The sequence below is a fragment of the Odontesthes bonariensis genome, chromosome 5, assembly GCF_027942865.1.
Source record: "Odontesthes bonariensis isolate fOdoBon6 chromosome 5, fOdoBon6.hap1, whole genome shotgun sequence".
Lineage (NCBI taxonomy): Eukaryota > Metazoa > Chordata > Actinopteri > Atheriniformes > Atherinopsidae > Odontesthes > Odontesthes bonariensis.
This window is the reverse complement of record NC_134510.1, coordinates 31899056-31920843: the sequence shown is the minus strand read 5'-3', so window position 1 is coordinate 31920843 and position 21788 is coordinate 31899056. Positions and strand designations below refer to the sequence as shown.

At 39.5% G+C, this 21788-nt stretch overlaps 2 protein-coding genes across 2 annotated transcripts; one reads left to right on the top strand and one right to left on the bottom strand.

Annotated features, from left to right (window-relative positions):
• Positions 1-8083: 8083 nt before the first annotated feature.
• On the bottom strand, positions 8084-12811 carry mettl25b (methyltransferase like 25B). Its single transcript, XM_075466108.1, has 9 exons — positions 12751-12811; positions 12428-12504; positions 12129-12247; positions 11035-11251; positions 10852-10914; positions 10486-10623; positions 8954-9759; positions 8629-8813; positions 8084-8549 (listed from the first exon to the last, which is right to left on the bottom strand). Exons 1-9 carry the CDS (start codon positions 12779-12781, stop codon positions 8461-8463), a joined length of 1725 nt encoding a protein of 574 aa, XP_075322223.1. The 5' UTR covers positions 12782-12811; the 3' UTR covers positions 8084-8460.
• Positions 12812-14204: 1393 nt separating this feature from the next.
• Positions 14205-19950, top strand: isg20l2 (interferon stimulated exonuclease gene 20-like 2). Its single transcript, XM_075466109.1, has 4 exons — positions 14205-14263; positions 16105-16889; positions 17104-17304; positions 17616-19950. The coding sequence occupies exons 2-4, from the start codon at positions 16233-16235 to the stop codon at positions 17727-17729; spliced, it is 972 nt and encodes a 323-aa protein (XP_075322224.1). The 5' UTR covers positions 14205-14263; positions 16105-16232; the 3' UTR covers positions 17730-19950.
• The last annotated feature ends 1838 nt before the right edge of the window (positions 19951-21788 follow it).

Here is a 21788-nt window from a genome sequence, read left to right as displayed (position 1 = left end):
CGTGGTAACACCGAATGTCACCCACTGTTTTATTTGAACTCTGCCCATTTTTTTAAATTCTATAATTGCTCCCTGGTTTCAGAGCAAGAGATTAAAAAAAACATACAAAGTCTGACTGAAAGCTAATTTTGTATTACCAGCTTTATAAAAAAATTACCCTGTCTTAGGTTTTCCTATAAAGATAAATGTTATAAATATGAAATAAAAATCCTACTTGAGGAGGAGACACAAAGATTTAGGTTACGAACAGTTGAAAAGTACAAGACACAAATGTTCTTGTAAACATTTCCTATTCTTTTTGTCTAAGAGATGGGGCTGACTTACCAGTCCACAGGACTCTGTGCTAAATGTCTCACAGTTGAGGATTTCTGGCCACTGAACGGCGAACCTGTTCATCACTGGCTCACAGCCAGTTCGTACCTGCTCACAGAGCGTTCTGCAGGGACTTTGAACTTTCCCTGACTCACATTTAGGAAGGTAGACAGAGCACAGGAAAGGTTTCAAATGAGGAGAGCATCCAAACTGTACTAGTGGCACAAGTCCACTCATTGCCAGATGGGCCTCTTCCTGTGTTTTGTGGCCAAGAATGGTGGGGACCACAGTTTCTGTGTAAGGCAGATCTTTGCAGAACGGCAGTGTAATGGTCTGGCATGTTGATGGAGACATTTCAGGAAAATTGACGAGTGAAGCCTGGATAAATGGAAACATAAATCAGTCCAGTAAGAACAAAGTTGCCATTGTAGTTTTCATGCACATTCTCACATGCACTTTTTTGTCTTGCTGAAACTGTTACTGTTTGAAACTGCATGTAGTTTGATATGTGAAAAGTGCCGGATCAAAAAAAAAAGAAAATCATTGTTTATAAGTCTATATGTACTCTCTAATTTTGATGTCATTATCAAAGACTGACCCAACACCTGATGAAAATCCATATCTCACGTTGCTGCTGTAGTTTGTTGCAATACTGGTTTACTCACATTCTCAAATGCTACTCACAGTTTCAGCTGACACCAAACGTGGCAGAAGAAAACACCTTTTAAAATTTGGGTGCTCAGTTTTTCTTTAAGAACTCTGCATTTATTGATCCCAAATATGTAAATATCTCCTCATCTTCAAGTCAAAGTAGTTAAAGGTAGACTTACCCGTTCACAGGACTCTGTGGTAAATGTTTCGCACTTGAGGGCCTCAGGCCACTGAAACCCAAAATTGTTCATTAATGTTGCACAGCCGGACCGTGCCTGCTCACAGAGAGTTCTGCAGGGAGGCTGACATCTTCCTGACACACATTTAGGTATGTACACTGAGCACAAGAAAGGCTTCAGTTGAGGGGAGCATCCCACTTTCACAAGCGGACCATACTGATTTATCTCCAGGCCAGCATCTTCCTGAGATCTGTGACCTAGAATATTGGGCAGGGTGGTCTCTGAGTAAGGCATGTCTTGGCAGAGCGGCACTGTGATTGGCTGACATGTTGCGGGGGGTCTTTGTGTAACGGGGACTACTTGACCCTGAAAGACAAGAAAATACAAAGACAGGGATATATTTAATTATCAGCCATTTTTATTGCCCTTGCTCACTGGTGGACATAAATATGAACCTGGATTTTTGACTTGCCATGGTAGCATCAGGTTAAGATCTAGGTTTTAAACGTCATGGATATGCTTCACTTCTGCAGAGGGCACAATCCTGTGGGGATTCATGCAAAAATATATTTTTTAAATATCAATAAATTGCTGGACCCTTGATCCTGTGAATTTCTTTCTGTATTTTATTTTCATAATTGATTGCCAAAATGTCATTGAAAATGAACTTAAATGTAATTACATTCATTAACTAGTTTGTTCTCCCAGGATTACACTTGAAAATAAGGCCTACATGTACTGTGTAAGCCAAGAATGCTTTCATGGGGCAGTGATATAGCAGCCAAATCCCACAGCAAAAAATGTGCAACTAGCACAAAAGCTGTATCTATTGATTTCCTCCTTATTCTTATTTATTTAGCTATTTTTCAGTGCAGACAAACATTTATGGCTGAACCAAGGAGGGAAAGGATCCAAACGAACTTACAGGAAGCTGAAGAAAACAGTGACTTCATAGATAACAAAACTGCAGAGGCAGAAATAGCAAGCAACCAAACTGAAAACTATCAAGAAACAAAACCCAAACAGGACTGACCATCAGGGAAAGCTACGGGAAAAAAATAATGACAATGATCTGGCAATGAACTATGGAATACAAGGAGTATTTATACTGAGGGAGCAAATGACTATCTAAAGGCAAGTGGCGGTGATTAGCTAAATCAGTCCAGGTGTAAAAGAAGAACAAGAAGTAAGCTTAATTGTCTTATTGATAATCTTATTTGTCATTTGCTTTAGCTTTTCAACCTCCTAATTTCTTTTATTGTTTTCCTTCTGTGGTTATTATCACAAAACAGTGAAGAAAACCACAAGACTTTAGAAGCACAACTTTCTTATAGTTAACTTAAAGTTGCACAGAAAGATCTGCGCAGAACATATTTAGCATGGAAGATTATATTTTATGAGAATTGAACTTTTGGTGCATACAGCAGTTGTTTGTGTTAATTTTAGTTCAGGTCTAGTTAGACAGTATATGTGTAAGCATGTATATTTGATAATTATGGGTGATGCAGTAGATACAGGAGAAGCAGTTCATGTGGCTGTGGTAAAAGTTTATAAAATACACCAACCAGCTCAAACTAATTAGTCACTATGTGAACAAAAACTGCAAGGCAAAAAACCCAAAAAACTTCTGGATTTAAGTTTCTAGGTCTTATGCAACGATGACTTGCAACCACTGTAATTCTTACAGGAAACTTTCTGTGCAGATTGCACCAGAATATACAGCTGCTAATTTGTGAGCTATAATGCTGCAGGTTGACTTCATCGCAGATATACCACACTGGCTCTTTTCCTCTGTTTTCAGTCTTTACACTGCTTTTAACTGCTTTACATTTACTATGCATCTAAATGTTTCCAAATTTGCCATCCAAAGTCATTCAGAGAGATAAATAAGTCCCCGGTCCCCTTCATTATGTGAAGAATGATAACAACAAAAACCTTTTCTCATACAAAATCATTTTTTCATTCTAACCTGTATACAGTTAGATGCTGGTAGAGTGTCACACCGGAGCTTTGTCGGCCAAGACAGACGCTTTGCTCTCAGTGGAGACTCACAGTCTCTTTTGACTGTCTCACAGAGAGCTCGGCATGGTTTCTTTCGGCTGTCATCCTCTGAGTTGCATTCAGGCACAACGACACGGCACATGAGTGTGGCGATGTGCGGCGAGCAGGCCGTCTCTACAATCTGACCAATTTGCTGCAGGGTGAAGCCTTGGACTCCACTCTGATGGAGGGTGGTGGTATATCCCAAACCTTGACAAAAGTTGGATGTTACTGGCTTGCAGGTTGTCTTCTCATCTCTCCAGGATTGTGTCTGCTGAGGAAACAGCAGCAGACACACACCCAAAAACCAATGCTTCATATTTCACAAGGACCTCAAAAACAGTTTTCGACTGTTTCACTGAGCTTTAAGAGGTTTGGCATTAAGTGTGCACTGCCTCAAGTTGGAGGAGGAGTACGAATCCGCGAATGATGTTTCCACAAACAGCACACTGATTTAGGACCACCGGTGAGGTCACGAACAATAGGATGCTCAACATGTAATGTAAGCCGAACTGGTCTCAGAGCAGTAGCCCTACTCTGAGAAATTCAGTCCAAGTGATTAACAGTTTTGCAGCATGCACAACATCTGGTTGTTATTATGGGCTTTCTGAGTTACCAACGTAGGGGGTGTTTGTGCTTAAAGCTGGCATAATAAACCTGACTTATGGATGGAAAGTACTTCAACACTGCCAGAAATGGAAACGCAATAACTATTGACATTTGAGAAAAACAAAACAAAACACTGTTTTACGGATGGTTGACATTCTTGCTGAGTGATACCAGAGTTTTAGCCAACTTTTCATTGAAAGCCCGACTTTCACTGGTCAGGAGACCTGAAAATCAGATGTCAATCACTGAGATGAAGTGTGACACTTTAAAAATATTTAAGTTTAAACAGTCTTAATAGCATGATGCAGCTGATACGTGTAAAACTGAGAAATGAAAGAAATATTCACAGTTTTAAACAGACCTCATCTCTGTACCTGTTTGTTGAATACACTGCTTGGTGTGTACAAAAAGCACTTAAAGTATGATGGGTTCTGTCTTTTAGTTTATTTTTTAAATGAGACAATTGTCATGCAAAAAAAATCATAGACTGAACTGAACATTGGAACAATTTATTAAATGTACATAATCTACACCAGCACTGATTATCTTAAAATAAAACTAAAATAAAATAAAACATTATGATTGAGCAAACCAATAAACCCCAAGATTTTTGGGATTGGGGGTATTCAATCTTCAATATAAACATCTCTCCATCTTAAGATATGTGAAAGACATAGGGTTGTTTCAAATTATATGTCAGACTTTCTTGTTCCACACATCCTTCTCATGGAATACATGGGTGCCCTAATGTGTTATCCATAGCCTCCTTCAAAGAACATACTGGAGAAATGATTGCTTTTAACTATTTCTTTTTCTACAGTATGTTGCTGCCAGACAAATGTGACACCTTCTGTAAATCTGTTTTTCTCATCCGGCTGCAGTGACAGATCCACTGGCATCACTGTTTGGTGAACACAACCAAAGAGGACAGAGAAGCAGCTATGTTTTTCAGCCAGTGCTCACTATTAAAAAAACTCTCCGTTCACAGGACTCTGTAGTACACGATTCGCTCCTGAAGGACAAAAAAACATTAATCACTGTTGTACAGCCAGACTGTACCTGCTCACAGAGTGCTCTTCAGGGAGCTTGAGGCCTTCCTGACGGATATTTATGTGTCAAGATTTAGCACAAGAAGAGCTTCAGTCTGCTTTTACAAGTGGGAAAAACTGACATGTCACCATGCCGGCCTCTACCTCAACTTTATGCCCTACAATATGTGGCAGGATGGACAGCAAATGCTTGACATGTTGCAGGGGTTGCATGAGTAACAGGGATGGCTTGACCCTGGTAGAGCAGAAAAATGATCATCTATATCTGTAAATTTTGTGCCCTTTCTGACAGTGTTCAGCCTTCTGTCACCTTCATTCCTGCTAAATTCACAAAGTACCATTCTAGGTTTTACATTAATAGATATTAATGTTAAGTAGATTGATTCCATCTTTGTAGCAGACTGCACTGGTAGAAGCATTTAGCCTGCTCTGCTAAAACACCACCAACAAGCATCCATCCATCCATCCATCCATCCATCCAAATTTTTAGATACAAATCTTCCGATGAGTCATAGGTTCAGCCCTGTGCCCTCCAGCCAGTTGACCTGTTCAGTCTCTAATGGATGTGTCCATAGTTTCTAATTATCTGGTGCCTAAACCACCTATACTGGCTCATTTCATTCTGCGGGAGAAAAAAACACAACAATGTGCAATGAACAGGCCGTCTCTACAATTTGACTAGTTTGCTTCAGGTTGAAGCCTTAGACTCTGTTCAGTTGGAGGGTTGTGACATATCCCAAACCTTGGCAAAAGCTTCATGGTTCTCAGTGATGTCGGCTCGGCCCTGGACTGTTTCACAAAATTTAAGGAGCTCAAGTATTAGTTTTTGTTAGTGTTTTCTTAAGAGGTGGATTACAAATCCACAAATGTTGTTTTTACAAAAAGGGCACTGATTTAAAACCAATGTTAAGGTCGCATATGAGAGCTAAACTGGTCTCTCAGCAGGAATTTTACTCTGGGAAACTCTGTCCCAAGGACCCATAGCTTTGTGGCATGTGTAAGTAACATCTGGTAGCGATAATGTGCTTTCTTAGTCACCAAGGGGGCTGAAATTTTGCTTCATAAATCTGGCTCAACACACACAACTCGGATTGAAGGAATTTTAGTTCTAATATAACTGAAAAACAGTTTCCAAAACTGCACATCCACTATGTGGCATCATGTTGTTGAGTTTATCATTTTGGAACTAAATAAAAACTTCAGTGTAACCAAAAGTTGGAGGAGGATATTCTCTCTGAAGGATAAAGCAGTGTTGTCCCCTTTCTAGCAACTCAAGAAGGTTCATGTTTGAGTCTTCGAGTCACTATGAATGTTTACTCATGTACAGAATCTACTTCATGCACTTTGCTTAAATCATTCTCCAGAATGATCTTAGTGATGAGGACACACTTATCTACACTTACACCTGGAAAGTTTAGTTAATTAATTCTGTGGTGCAACCATGATATCTGCATTGACATTTATATGTGCTCAACTAACAACAGCTTTTTATACAGCTACACAGTTCTCATTCACAGTTTTACCTGAAAAAAAAGATAAATAGGGCTCTTGAATGTCGGAACTGGTAGAATCCCCATTAGCAGCAGCTACCTTTATTATAACCATCCCTCTGTAATCATCTAGGTGTGACCAGGTGAGGCATTACCATCAAGGTGACATGTTATGATGAAAAGTGACAGCAAAAAGGAAAGTATTTATGAAATTGATATAAACTGAAGTACATTTAACACAGCTGTAAATAGTGTGAGACTGTACACAGTGAGGGTATCTAACACAGCCCAAACTGAGGAACAAATATCTCTGAACTGTGGTGTTTTCTATATCTTAAACACTGTTTTGCAGACTCTGGAAAGGTGAATCAACACTTTTTTTTATTGCTTTGTGGTCTTGGGGCAGAAGTATTCAGTACAAAGAATTAGGAGCAACACTTGGTTGTGATTATGTGCTGTTTGTGTAAACTGTGGGTTGAGAATTGGATGCAGAACGCTTGCACAATAAATATAACCTCTGGGCAGAAAAGCGAAAGAGAAAACAACTGTTTACAGGATTTTCAAATAGCAGTGTCTGAGTCTTTTATTTCTAGGCCTTTCACTCTGTGATACCGTGTTGTTTCACTGTAAAGAGAATAAGTTGCGTATCATATATGCGGTGACTTATAAAGACAGGAACACAAACGCTGGTTGACTTTGTTGTTAGCAGACAGCAGATTGTTCTTTCTCTTTTCAAAGACCCCTGAAATTCAATAACTTTGGTCATCGGTCAGAAAGCTTAGATTTCCAATGTCGGTTTCTACAATGAAATATAAATGATCTAAGATAGAAATTTAAGCATCTCTGTGGAATTTATGCTTTTTGGACTGAAATCTGGAGAAACAATGCAAAGGTTTTGCTTAAAAGTAATTTGTGAACTTTACTTAGGTATATTTTACTCATAATAGAAGTTTCTGAACTTTAACTCTTTTCTTAGATAATACACTCCTCTGCTGCCCTAGTCTTTGCAGTGCATCTTTTATTTGGTGTTTGTCTATAATGGTCTCTATTGTCTCAAGCTGCTTCACCTGTGAAGGTGAAGATATAAGGCATGCCCAGTGAAGCTTGCATCACTTCTTTTTGCACTGCATCATCTTTGATTTACTCTTACTTGTTTTTTTCCAAGTCAACTTTAAATGTCATGTGTCTGTGCTTTGTTTTTTCACTTATGAGCTAGGTTGTAAATTAGGACTGATCAGCTCAGGTCCAGTGCTCTGCTGACTCCGGCTCTGAGTTGGCTCTCAGAGAAACAGAGAAAACAGTGTTATCAGAAATCCATGAGCCCTCATCTCTTTGCTTACAGATTTAGTCTCTGGGAGAATTTCACTGGGGCAAATTCTTGTAATATGTTGTATTTACACAGATATTAGTTTAATGCATTTCCCTATTATCTGTTCTTCAACAGATAATAGGTCCTAAAATAGAACTGTATTCATTCATTTTGTATACCCGCTGTTAGCTAGACGAGCATGAAGATTCTTTCAAACCTCGGACCACTGACAAAGGCAAGATTGTCCAAGACTCTTAACACATTTAAAGAAAAAAAAAAATTAAAAAGCAAGTGTGCCAAGTTTTCTGCCCTTTTACAACTATTATAACTCCAACTCCAGGTAACAACTGTTGCCCCCCCCCCCCCCCCCCCCCCCCCCCAACAACACTAAAACTGGATTTTAGAGGGGTGAGTTCAGATCATTTTACAGATTTAGAGTTGTAAAATACATCCCAAAGGGGCTCTTACTTTCGCCATATAAATACTGTGAGCTCAGTGCACTTCATCTTAAAAGTAAATGAAAATAAACAAAACATAGTCAAGCGAGGAAAACATTACAGAACACAGAAATAATCTGTAGAAACATAAAACACAGACAAAGAGATAAAGAAATCACTCTATTTTATACATTTTTTAAAAACTTTTTTTTTCTTAAGAAACCATGATTACAACAGATGAAGATACTAACATTTGTTTAAGTCAAAACAGACTTAGGATAGATGATGTCCAAAGGCCAGCAAATAAGAAATCTTCCCTACATTTCCATTATTTAATACAGCTAAAATTCAACAGCGAAAAGTCTGAATTTTTCCTTTTTGCCCTCACTGTCCAGGAGACTTCAGAGCCACAAGCACAAAGTTTCTTGGGGAAAAGTTTGGGTCGAAGAGAGGAACCAACTGGCTGTCCACACCTGCACAGACAGTTGATGCTTTAGTTGAAAAATGCGTGAGCAGAATATTACATATGGGCCACAGCATCGTCTGGCTCACCGTTCTCCTGCAGGTAAATCATCCTGTCCAGCAGCACCAATGTCTCAACCACAGGAGCCAGCAGCAGAGCTAGGCTGAAGTACACCACCACCCTGCTCTGTTGTTCTAACATGGCCTCCACTCTCTCTGGGTCCAGGGGCAAGGTGGGAGGCAGGCCGACCCGAGCCAGACCCAGACGGGCATATCTGGGAAGGAGCATAAGTGTAAACAGAATCGATTTAGTGCTGCTCCATAAAGCGTTGTCAATACAATGGAAATTGAGAGTATCTGACACTGGCAACTTCAGTTAGTAATATCAGAAAAGCCAAATGCAGTGTTCACTTACTCATTAAAAGGTAATAAGTATGCTTTCTTTATGGTCTGGATTCCCGCCCTGCGAAGTTCTGGCCTCGTTTCCCTGATGAAGATCTCCAGCATCGCACGGTAACAGTGTGTCCTGAGCAACTGGCTTTCGTCCCTGAGCCTCCGCATGTAGTCCTCCACAGCGTGACATGCTCCCTCTCGTGCCTTATAGGACAACTGATGTCCCGGCAGCCCCCCCACCCAGGAGCTCATCGGGTAGCCGAACTCAGAGGGGGACAATTCAGGGTTTGCAGTGAGTGGACTGGGAGGTATGACCAGTCCTGGAGGGGTGGGGTTTTCCTTCGTTGTGATTTTCATGTAACAACATGCTACAGAGGTGATGCCACGAACATGTGGGCAGTTGACAAAGTGGCGGAGGAGAGTGGCGCTGAGGTCGCCGCAGGCATGGAGCCCAGTCAGGACAAAGTGTGGATATTCCCGCAGGGTGTTTTCCTCTGGGTTTACAACCTCCCGATCAACAGCCTGGATGCACCAGCTACAGTTCTCTGCAGATAACTCACCTTCAGTCTCATTCTTGTTTGAGTTCCGTGAGTAAGCATCGTAATGTGTGGAGTCACGAGAGGGAGGAGTCTGGACAGCGAGGGAGCATCTCTGATGGTCGAAACCACGCAGTCTCTTTTTACTGGGTCCAGATGGAGTTGAGGGACCTTCACTGGGATGATCTCCGGCTCTTAGCTGCTCGATGAAAGCCTCCCACGATGCTCTGGGGTTTACCCAACCGGCCACATGGCGGGGAAAGGGTTGGGATAAAGGCTGCAGGGAGCAGTTCTAAGACAGAGAAAGATGGTCATTAACATTTACTTTTTATGTCATACTTAGAATGAGGTGATACACAATCTGATACAATAAACAATTTATCAAATCAAATCAAATCAAAAAGCTGTCATTAACTGTGGAAATCACACATATTTATCCTTTTGACTCTTTAGCTCCTTTCATCTCTTGGATAAAGAAACTTTAGTCTCTGGACTCTGGATACAGACACAACTACACCTCAAAGGAAGATGAACTCTTATATTCACCAGGTTTACACAAAAAAAAAACACCCCAGATGAATTATATTGTTGTGCTACTTCTGCTGGATGTTTGAAAAACATCAAAACCAAATCTGTAGTTCTTGTGTTTGGATTCTGAATTTGCTGCCTCCCAGTGGACAAAAACAGTGACTGCAGCTTCAACATTTCAGGTATCTCTCTCATAAAAGTTTATTTTTGTTAACTATCATATATATGATCACATATGATTTATATGAATTCAGACATCAGTTTGTCTTTTTTTTTCTTTTCCATTTTCTCATTTTCTCAGTCCTCAAATTCCCAGAATGGCTTTCAATCAGACCCTGATGGAAGCATCAACTAAATAAAATGCATAAATGAATATGACAACGATGTAATCAGCACTGGAAATTTAACAAAAAAACATGTAACACTAAGAGGCCGCCATCTTTCCAGAACATGACAATGTGAAATATATTATTCATAGCCTATTACTAACCTTTTTCTGCTTTTCCTTTTGTAAAGTCCAGAGTAACTGTCCATCATATTTGGTTGCCATAGAAACAAGTGTGTGGTCAGCCTCAATGGCAGTAACAGGCAGTCCAAGCCCAAAGGACAGGAAACGAGTCAGATGACCCTGTTCAGAGAAAAACGTGAGACAAGATGAAGCTTCTAATATTTGAATATTTCCAAGAAATCTGACCACAAACATTTTGATGCTTTTTACAGCTTTCAGAGCTTTTTTTTTTAAATTTAGAAACCTGCTGAAGGATTTTTTTAATTAAAATGCTGCTGACAGCTGATAAATTCAGGGATGCAACTCCTGCATGTCCCACAGTAAATCATTGCAGCCAGCGAATGATACCTGCCCAGAGCCAACATCCACCACTCTCCTGCAGTCAGTCTGGTCACAAAGTTGTTTTACTAGCTGTCAGGGGGAAAAAAATTGAGTTATTTTTACAACATTAATACAAAAACAATGAAAACAATTTAAAACTATGTTTTAAACCAACACAAAAAAACCCAAACAAAAACAGAATTCCTGTACCGTGCCTAGCTTTCGGATCTCATGCTGCTTCTTGGGTTTGACGTGTTTCCTGAAAATGTGCCCGAGCAGAGAACTCTGGCTTTGGTTTTTCTGGAACTCCTCAGGCTTCAACAAACCAGCCATGCTGCCTCGGTCATCCCCGCACTCTCTGGGGAACGCCATGGCGTGAGCTGTGGCGCGGAAAGCCAAGAGAGACAGAGGCCACACCGAAGGATACCTGCAATGACAAAAGTCTCTCGCTATTATTCACCTCCCTCTTCTCTATTTATTTGATTAATAATATGAATTTTTAAATGAATTATTAATATGAATAATATTCAACATGGGTCATAATTTTGTTTTTTCCTAGAATCAATCTTTAAGTTTACAGTTGCATGTCAACCTCAAATATCAAATATGTTGGAAAAATGTATATAGATTTTCATTTTGAGTAAACAACATTTTATAGACAGACATGTAGTGTGTGAACTTTGCTTAGTGTGATACAAAGTAGTTAAAGGGAACTGTGAGAAACAGGGTGCTCTGGTCTTCCCATGGAGGAGAATGTGCAGCCACTCAACACGTGAGGAACTAGATGTCCCAGTGAAACATTTGTTGCATCTTGCTCACAAGATTGTTTTACGTATGCTGATTGTAACTAAGCTGTGTAATAAAAAGAACTACACGGGGAAAGTCGGATGGAGTCGTTTGAGCACGGGTGAAGGAGTAAGTTCTGGCACTCCGTCCGGCTCCCCTTGCAAGTAAAAATACAATCTTGTGCACTAAGTTTTGTTGATCACTGGGGTTGTCTTGAGTGAACTGTGTTCCAGCTGGGTTGACTTTTAGACCCAACACAATACATGACATTACTATCTACATAAAGCAATTTTTTTTTAGATTTAGATAAAGACTTTATTTCCAGCCATGTTTTACAAAATAAAATAGTCAAACAGTTTCCATGTACAATAGAAGGCTGAGACTCCTGCAGAGTTGAGGGATGTATTGACCTTTTGTTTTGTTTCTAGTCTTTTTTTAAACTCGCTTTATTTCATTTCTAATATTTGCAGCCTTCATTTGAACATTTGTGAATGTACATCATGATAATCCAGCAGTACCTCCTGTCTTCATGAGTCGCATCTAATAAAAGGTCTGCAGTCTGTGGATATGTCAGGTCCTGCAGCACAGGCTGCCAGCTGCTGGGTAACGTGTGCCATAGATCTTCAGTGAAGAACTCCTGAAGAAGGAACAACCAAGTTTTACATTTAAGATTCATTCCACAAAAAAAAAAAACAGTGGTTCTTAAAAATACACAGGATTGTATCTGACTTGTTTGGATGGATTTCACTAATTTGCTGGTTTGTAGGAAGGCACAAATAGCACAGGCTGCAAATTGTATGACGCAATCTATACGCACAATGATATAGGAGTCGGTCAGGTTGCTGTACTGAGACAGAAAAGTAGCGAGTCTCTTCGCCAGCTCCCTCCGTTGCTCTGCAGAGAAACTTGGTGTAAACATCTTCACATCTCGTGCAGCTGAATGTTCTTCTGACAGGATTCAAAGGGAGCTAATGCTAATATGCGTTAGCCTGGTAAAGCTACGTTATTGTACCAATTCAAATGAAGAGTCTAAAATACATGGGTTGTTATCAGCTGGCTCTTAAAATAAGCATATATTACGTAACGCGGTGCTTTGAATTTTGAAGACAGACTGCTTTAAAACACTAGCTAATAGCTTACTGTAACTTTCACATGTAGAGTGCTGATGCATTCACATCCTCCTCGTAATTCCTCCTTTCATTAATGTCCAATTTAAGTAGGGTTTGGGTTGGATACATAGCTTTGAAATATTGTATGTTACAGAAAACAAATGTCATTTATAAGTCACATTTGTAATTAATCCATTATAGATAAATTTTGATCTAATCTAAATACTTTTGGATTACTTATGGGTTAGCCCCTAAGTATTTGGGATCCCAAATTGTAATGGTGCATACTCAACATGCCCATGAAACAAGAGCCAGTGTCCGCTCCTGTAAGGTACCATCTGCAAAGAGCGCGGCACGTAGCTCTTTCTTTTATACAGGGATTATGCTATGGAATAGCCTTCCACTAAATATTAAAGAGTCAGAAACAAAAAGGGTTTTTAAACAAAGAGTTAGAGGTTTTTTGTGGAATAAAGTAGAGAATTAGGTGACTTAGGAATGTGATTGTATACGAGTATATGTGATATCTGTTGCATGTGTTTGTATGTCTTGTCATTTCCCATCAGGGACCATGTTGGAAATAAGTGTTTTACGCTTTTACATGTAATCCCTTGGATACCCATTGTCTTCCTATATCCATAAATAAACCAAACCAAACCAAAAATACTTCAAAATTAAACAATTTATCAAAAACGGAAACAGCAACACATTTTTTCAGTTCAATTTCTCTTTTTGAAATTAGTCTCTATCATATAAATGAATACATAAAGAAAGAGTGAAAGGAAGAAAGATAGCAAAAAGGGGAAAAAAAAAAGCACAAAAACTGAACCGGTACAAAGGACAGCACCGGTGATGTTTTGTCTTTTAAGTTTTGCTGCTCCTCTTTTCATTGAGGACAATCTCAGAAATGTTCATCTTCCACTTTTATTTTAAAGCAATAAAACTCTATTATCCCTAATTATCACAAAACCCCCCCAAAAGCAATATAATGTTAGTAAAGCCACCAACTCAAATGGCAGCATGAGAGGATAAACTAATTTAGGCATACTATAGAGGACAGTCTGCATTAATCTGTCAATATAAATGCACAAAGACATACTAAATGTATACAGCTGTGTGTGTTTGTTTTGTTTTTGCATTTGCTGTAATATTTTAATCAGAATCTACTTGAGTTATTTTTGTTCAATGTAACTGCAACTTTTTACTTGTTCTTTAGTAATTAGACTACACCACACATGTGGTCATTTATTACCTAACTTCATGCCTATATTCTGGCCTCTCAAGTTTACTAATTAATTGTAACATTGTGCGTTTCAGTTATCAATTGTGTTATTGATATTTGATACTGATCTAGTGATGATAGATGCCACTTTCGACGTGGAAACAAAGTTTTTTATAAGTCTGAATGTAAAGTTATTACACAACTATGTTAAAAGATGCGTTTATTCTTGGTCCGGATGCCGCACGCAGTTCTTGAAGGCATCATGCCCCGGATATTGATATCTTGTTGTGGACAGGAATCCTCGTGGAGTCCTGGCGCGCAGCAGGTCTGGTTTTGTGCTTCAGATACTTATTCTCAGATATTTCCTCATAGGGAATCTATCGATATCAAGCAACGATTATTTACAAATAGGATGAGTCGAATTTCCTGTTCGGTAACCGTCATGTTCAGTTATTGTAACCATCATCAGCAATTAGCAAGCTAACGTTAGCTGTTGTTAGCGTCATCAACCGCTAGCTAACGTTAATGTCAAAAACCGAAACTAACATCCAGCGACGTTGAGGTGAAGAGTTTAATATTTATGGAAACACTTGACATTAACAGCATTTCTCTTGTCCACAGATGGTATTTATTCAGTTGCTTGCCCGGTACTTCTGTAGTAGTGTTAAAAGTCCCCTGAAACCCAAATTCCCTGTTGAAGTGTTTATGTTTTAAATTTCCTTTGAGCCAACTAAAAGAATGTCGATGACTCAACGTGCACCAGGAACACAGATTCATTTTTGCGTCCAATCAAACATCATCTTGAATCGAATGCACTTCCCCATAGCAGATTCAAACAAAAAGTGCATTCGTTAGCATCATTGTGACAATGACTGACTTGATGCTAAATGTGAGCTTCAGATGACTTCGGGTGGATTATATTAAAAAAAAAAAAAAAAAAAAAAAAAAAAGAAGATCGTGTTCAATCCAGAGCTGGTGGTTAGTTTATTCTCTTCTCTTCTATTTCATTTGTTAAAATAATGCAAGTGCAGTGACTTTTTCTGCTGTGTTGTGCTCTTATGCTGCGGATAAAAGCCTTTTGCATCGTTTTAAGGCTTTTACTCCAACAACTACTCATGATAACTATGAAAAGGTGATTGTTATTATTCTTCTATTTGAAATAAATGGCAGAGTTCACTCCTCAACTGTAATGGCAAACATTATCGCTGGGATTTCTTTTAGGAAAGGTATTTGTTGAGCAATTGGAAAAGAAAAAGTAGTCCAAAGTACACCAGGATCATGTCTCTTACTCCAAAGCTGTGCTGAAAACAATTTTGATTATCATTTATATTTTTCACCGTAAGAATTGATCACCAAAAAATGTACTTAATAAGTATTTTGTGTCTGAAGTTTTAGATTGCCTTTATTTTGGGAGCTAATTACTGGTGTCGCAGAAACTTTTCCTCTGAAATCACAATACAATTCTTTAAAGAATGTTTTATTTTTGGCTCTGATGGTGTCTCTGAAGTCTTTACTGATGTCCTCTTTGACACTTGACAGCACAGAATGGCATCAAACTTATAATGAAGCATATGACTTTATGAATAAAACGTGTCCGAAGATTCTCTTTATTCCACTTAAAATTTGTAAAATTTTATGACCTTTAATTCTTCAACTGCAGGACATAAAGTGTGTTTGGCTTCACTGTTTAAAGAATATTAGTTATCAGCAATGTGGATTCTCTCCTTTTTCTAGTTTTATTTATTGTCATGGTTATCGTTCTTATTGTGGGCGGCCCTCTAGTAATCTATATGTCATAACAGCGAGCGTTTTGCACTCCTTTCTGTCATGTTTTTTTTAAGTTTCTCTGTGGCTTTGGCGTGAAATTAGGAGCAGCATTCTTTAAAAGTGATCAGTTATGTGTAACTTAACCACCAGGATGTTTACCGTGTAAATGACTTTGTCTTTAAATGATAGTCGAGTTTCTGTAGCTTTCATTTTGGCTTCTTTCTGCAAGTATCATGTGCAAAATGGAAACTCCAGTTAAACCTGAACATCGACATGTTCAAGTGTTTCGCTCAGAAGCAGGAAGGTGCACATTTTTGATGGGGAAAAAAAAAACAAAACTTGCACAATGAATTTCAGCAAATCAAGACAGTGTTTGATAACGTTGTGTCTGTTTTGCAGGATGATGCGACTAAACACGTTTCAGCTGGTATAAGTTGGACTACAAAGAACAGAGACCTGTTGAGGCTGTCAAAAAAGGAGACATTTGTAGGCAAGTTCTGTGGGAAAACGTTACATTTAATGTCAACATGTCAGATCTTGTGATCAACATTTGCCCTATTGATGACACCCTAACGGGTAATAATAATAATAAGAAGAAACAGAAGTTCTATCATAAAAAGATGCGGTACTTGGAGGCTAAGGGCTACCTGAGAGGTAAACAAAATAACACCCACCACAGGGCAGACTACAGACATCACCAAAGTCAACGACAGAATGGATCTTTCACAAAGTATCCTTTCTCTGCTGCCCCAAACAAACATTCGCCTCATCTCACAAGTGCTGCCGGTGCGTCTCACTGTAGCTCCAGGCCCTCAACATCCACCAACAGCCAGCCTTCAGTATCTGTCACTGTGAATAGCAACGGCAGACAAGAACAGCCAAAGGAACCTGTGACCGCAGCCGCCGACCACAGGCCTTCAGCATCGGGCAGCCATAGACCCGCCACCACGACAGCAGGAAACCCCAATAAGTTCCTCTCTATTGACTGTGAGATGGTGGGTTCAGGACCAAAAGGCAGCATCAACCAGTTGGCGCGCTGCAGCATCGTGTCCTATGAAGGAGATGTCGTTTATGATAAGTTCATCAAACCCTCGATGCCTGTTACGGACTACCGCACGCGATGGAGCGGCATTCGACCCAGAGACCTCATCAAGGCCACGCCGTACTCGGAGGCCAGGAAAGAGGTGAGAAAGTCTTTTATTCTGAAACAGTTGAAACAGGTCATCACACAATTATTGGTTTAGCACTTTTAGTTTTAATGCAAAACAAAACCTAACAAGGTACTGGAGAAATAAATAGACACTTAAGTTAGGTGACTATTGATTCCAGGTGTGTTCAGGGAACAGCAAACACTACAACAGCCAGTAATTTAAATGTTTTGTCCATTTGCTTCAATAGATACTGAAGCTGCTCATGGGGAAGGTGGTCATTGGCCATGCCATCCACAATGACTACAAGGCCCTCGGTTACTCTCACCCCAGTGTCTTGACCAGGGACACATCTCGGATCCCTCTGCTCAACCTGAAGGCTGGCTTTGCTGAGAGTGAGTGCGCTTCACTGAAGAGACTCACCAAAGCCATTTTCAACCGTGACATCCAGGTAAGCAAAGACTGTTTGGCTCTTAGTGTGCATTTTAAAAGGAACCACAACCTAAAAGGACTTACCGTGTTGTTAGTATCTCTTCCAGTTAAAGGTTTTTAAAAAACGGATAAGATATTTATAGTATTTTAAAAAAGTCTAAACCTAAGAAGCTGCCTTAACTTGACATGTGCAATGCATTTTAGGTCGATGACATGATCTGGCTGAAGCAGAATCACAATTTTCAGTCCTAAAATGAAAAAAATACTGTCATCTCAATTTAGTTGATGTCGTCAATGTGACGCTGAACTCTTCCTCTCATGTGTCCACAGACTGGGAGGAAGGGCCACTCTTCTGTGGAGGACGCCAAAGCCACTATGGAGCTTTACAAAGTGGTGGAAGTGGAATGGGAGAGGACGCTTGTCTCCAAATCGATGGCCAGTTAGTGCCAGGTTCAGGGAGAAATCGCAGGAATAAACTCATTTAAGCAAGTCTGTTTGTTACGCTAAACAAAACCTCATGATCAAAAATAGCAGTTTAAAGCCATTGCTGAGCATTTTCACCTTGGAGCTACGGTGTACCATTGACAGTCTCGACCACAAGGACTCCAATAGCTGTTTTTCAAATGTAACAGACTTTGAGCTGTTGGGTCGACTTGGAGAATCGGACTGGCAATCAGGAACAAGAATACGCTAACATGAGCGACACATTGTTGTTTTGTTTCTTTCGTTCTTTTTGGCTTTGTAATGTGTAGAGAGGCAAAGCTAATTTAGATACACACAGGGCCTGCATTGTAGATGCAAATTCAAGGGGTAGAGTCATGTAAAACTGCTTGAAGGGATATTTTCTACATTTGTAACTTTGATGAACAGGCATGAGAATCTACGCAAACATTTTCACTTCCAAAACGTTACATTCTTTCTCAGGGCTTTTAATAGAGTCAAAATGGTGCTCCTGCCACTTGGGGGCAGCCATGTCTTTCCAGCAACAAATACATGATTGAGACGGTTTGTATGTAGCCATACAGCAAAAATGTTGCATCAAATATCACAAGGCAGATGTTGTTTTTTTTTAAAGGGTCAGTTGACTACATTCATCCCACATTTGTGTATTCTCATCTTCCTATTGCGTGCTCCCTGATGATGGAAAAAGAAAATTAAAGGAGAAGTTCTGTTTAGTTTTTTTTTTTTAAACCTGGACCTTATTTCTGGTATAAAATACGTTCATCTACTCACTGATAACAGTTTGGTGAAAGTCTGCGTCCTTCGGAAGATATTTAGATTACTCAAGATCCGCGTATATCCGTATAACGGGACAGAACAGGGCATAGACCAGGGATGTCCACATCCGGTCCTCGAGGGCCGCTGTCCTGCAGGTTCTACATGTTTCCTTGCTTCAGCACACCTGATTCAGATCAATGCATCATTAGCAGGCTTCATCTTTTGAACAGATCCATTTAATCTGAATCAGGTGTGTTGAAGCAGGGAAACATCTAAAACCTTCAGGGCAGCGGCCCTCGAGGACCGACTTTGGACTTCACTGGCATAGACAATACAGCCTGTAAATAAGGCATTATCTGTCTTTATTTCAGCAATACTTTAAGCCGAATGAATGAATGAATGAACGCGTACTATTGCACTGTTAGCTATACCATGTTGTTGTTATCCGGGTCTATCGGGGGGCTTATAGGAAGCTTTCTACACGCGTCTAGTGGGATGACTTCATCAACGCTCGCCGCTGCAGCACAGCTTATTTACTCTGTGCTCTGTGACAGTCGGCCAACTTCCCACGGAGTTTGTAGTAGCAAACTACTGTGTAGAAAGCTCCCTTAAGCCCTCCGATAGCCCTGGATAACAACAACACCGCAGCTATGAGCTAACAGTTAAATGGATATACACGGATCTCGAGTTATCTAAATATCTTCCGAAGGATGCCGACTTTCACCAAACTGTTATCTGTAAGTAGATGAACGGATTTTATGCCAGAAATAAAGTCCAGGTTTAAAAAAACTGAACTTCCCCTTTAAGTTGGAGAAAAATGCCTCAGACTAGGCTCTATCAGATTTTGTCAAAGGGTTCACATGTAAGTAAGGGATAATCCCAGACGAGGTGTCCATTATCAGAAATGAATGGACGAAATTCTTCTTCGCGTCGGATGGTTCACGCCGCCACAGAATTTACACGTTGGAATGTCTTTTCCAGGTTCACGTTTTAACCTACACCCCCCAGCCAATCAGAATCGAGTATTCACGCAGACCATGGTATAACCGGTTATGTCCCTCAGGGCCGTATCATGCAAGCATGTACGTGTGTAAAGAACATTCTCAGTTCATGGATGTTGGTGATACTTTATTTTATTGCAGTAAAATCAAGATTATTTGAAGCCTAAAGGGAAAATAAAAAGATTTCCCTTAAAAGTCAAGTTGATTTCTAAAACCCACTTATTCTGCAAAATACGAGGACTTATTGGTCCTTGTTGGTGGTTACGACCCTGATGGTAGACAGACCACCAGTGTTAAGTTGATCATCTAAATGCATTTATTCTGAAAACTGAATTTCTCTTTGATTTCTTTCAGAGTTTGTTGAGTTTCTGTTGAGTCTCAGACAAATTCATTTGTCTTCTTTACATTCAGCCTGGTTTTAACTCCAATAAATCATTACCATATTATTTCTGAGGTCTTTATTGTCATAACACTTACAACACTGATGTAACTATAACAGCTGGTACCATATGTCCTATGGTGAAATGTATAAAAGAGCTTTCAAATTTTCACTTTCAACTTGTAACTTTGGAAGTTTCTTTCAACTTTCATGTCACATTATCATAGACATCATCAGATAATGTGCTGAGAGGTGTGACTAGAGACTTATGGTCTGTTACATCATTGAATGCAGAAATAATAGTAAAAACATTGTGGTTAGACAAACACCACAAGTGCATATAAGTGTATAGTCACAAGTGTGACTATACACTTAAATCAGCATCACAAAAACAACAAACTTTACAGTGGTATTAATTATTTAGGGCTCTTGGATTAGACTGCAATCATTTTTAGTGAAATGTAAATGGGAGGAAAGGTGAAGCTGTGCATGTGACAAGTCCTCTGGTTTTAATGTGTATTTTCTTGTTAAAACTTGTTTATGAAATGTTCTAAAGCTCAATGTCTCATCTGAGGGATTTTAGGTATGAATACTAATACATTCTAATAATGCTGTTTTATGGTTCCCACAAATTATCTTTTTGATCTCAGAGTATCAACAAATTCAACTGTTTTACTTTATCCGTTTTAGATGATTTTTCCAAGTATTTTACTGTAAATTACTGTGCACTATCGTACATATTCAAAATTTGACTTAACCATGACTTCTTGGAATAGTTTGCTGGGCCAACTGATCTATTGTAGACGTTAAGTTTCGATTCTCAGTCAGGGGATTATTGAACTAGATGTAGTAATTACAGATGTCGTTTTCATAATTTCATCTTTTGGATACGAAATTCCATCAAAATCATTCAACTGAAATAATTCACTAATAATTAAAACAGTCAACCTCAGGTTGCTGCTTGAGGAAAAGTCAAGAGGGTCAGCAGGATCTATCCTCTTGGGACCAACAAATGTGTCGGATTTCAAAAGAAGGCATCTAAAAACGGTCTTGTGCAGACCTAAGTGATGATCCAACATATGCCTCTAACACATTTGTCTTATTTTCTGAATCAGTTTCTTTCTTACTTTTATTAATATAGAAACTAAAGGAGTATTTTAGCTTTATTACCAGCCTGTCTTAATCCGCCTAGTCCTGCTTACAAAGCCTTTGATCTGTGTTGGATATAATTTTACCACCTGCCATGTTTGGCACCCGTCAAAACTATGGTCAGAGTCTCACTGCTCCACTTTGTCTCTCCTCTGGCAAGTATTTGTCCTTAAAGCTCAGTGTATCAGCACTATTTCCCTGCTGTGAATTTGACACCAGCACATTAATTATACAGCATGCCATCCATACTGAGAAAGCACACCAGACACAACTGCTGGGCATAAAAGCCTCATTAATGAGGTAGAAAAGCACCAAACATCCCGCACTAACCCTAGCCATGATTCACAAGCACTTTTTAATAACATATCGTGCTGTTTTTCTAGCAGTTGTCCGGTCATAGATTTGTTTTCATCTGATCATTACCTAGCGGGCCATGTGATGGACTGCAGACCTGTCCAGGGTGTACCCTGCTTCTCACCTGCCGGCAGCTGGGAGAGGCTCCAGCCCTCCAGCGACTCTTAACAGGATAATTTGGGTCTAGAAAATGAATTAATTTCCCAGAGGTCACTCTAGATGTTGGAGTCACCCAAAAAGCATTTTCTTTATAAACCACTGTTAGCAAAGGGGTGTCAATCTAATACTTAATAGGACACCAATTAAAATTGTCAGCATTATTGTTATTCTCTTTCTGTTAAAAGAATGAGTAACCCATCAGTGTCTTTATTGGTGAAAACATTTTCTTATCCTTGGAAAAAA

Coding starts and splice junctions, on each gene's coding strand:
- mettl25b (XM_075466108.1), bottom strand. CDS start 12,781: ATGCATCAGCACTCTACATGTGAAAGTTACA. Junction 12,248..12,427: donor TGACCGACTCCTATATCATT/GTGCGTATAGAT, acceptor TTCCTTCTTCAG/GAGTTCTTCACTGAAGATCT. Junction 10,915..11,034: donor AGATCCGAAAGCTAGGCACG/GTACAGGAATTC, acceptor TCCCCCTGACAG/CTAGTAAAACAACTTTGTGA.
- isg20l2 (XM_075466109.1), top strand. CDS start 16,233: ATGTCAGATCTTGTGATCAACATTTGCCCTATTGATGACACCCTAACG. Junction 16,890..17,103: donor ACTCGGAGGCCAGGAAAGAG/GTGAGAAAGTCT, acceptor TTGCTTCAATAG/ATACTGAAGCTGCTCATGGG. Junction 17,305..17,615: donor TTTTCAACCGTGACATCCAG/GTAAGCAAAGAC, acceptor ATGTGTCCACAG/ACTGGGAGGAAGGGCCACTC.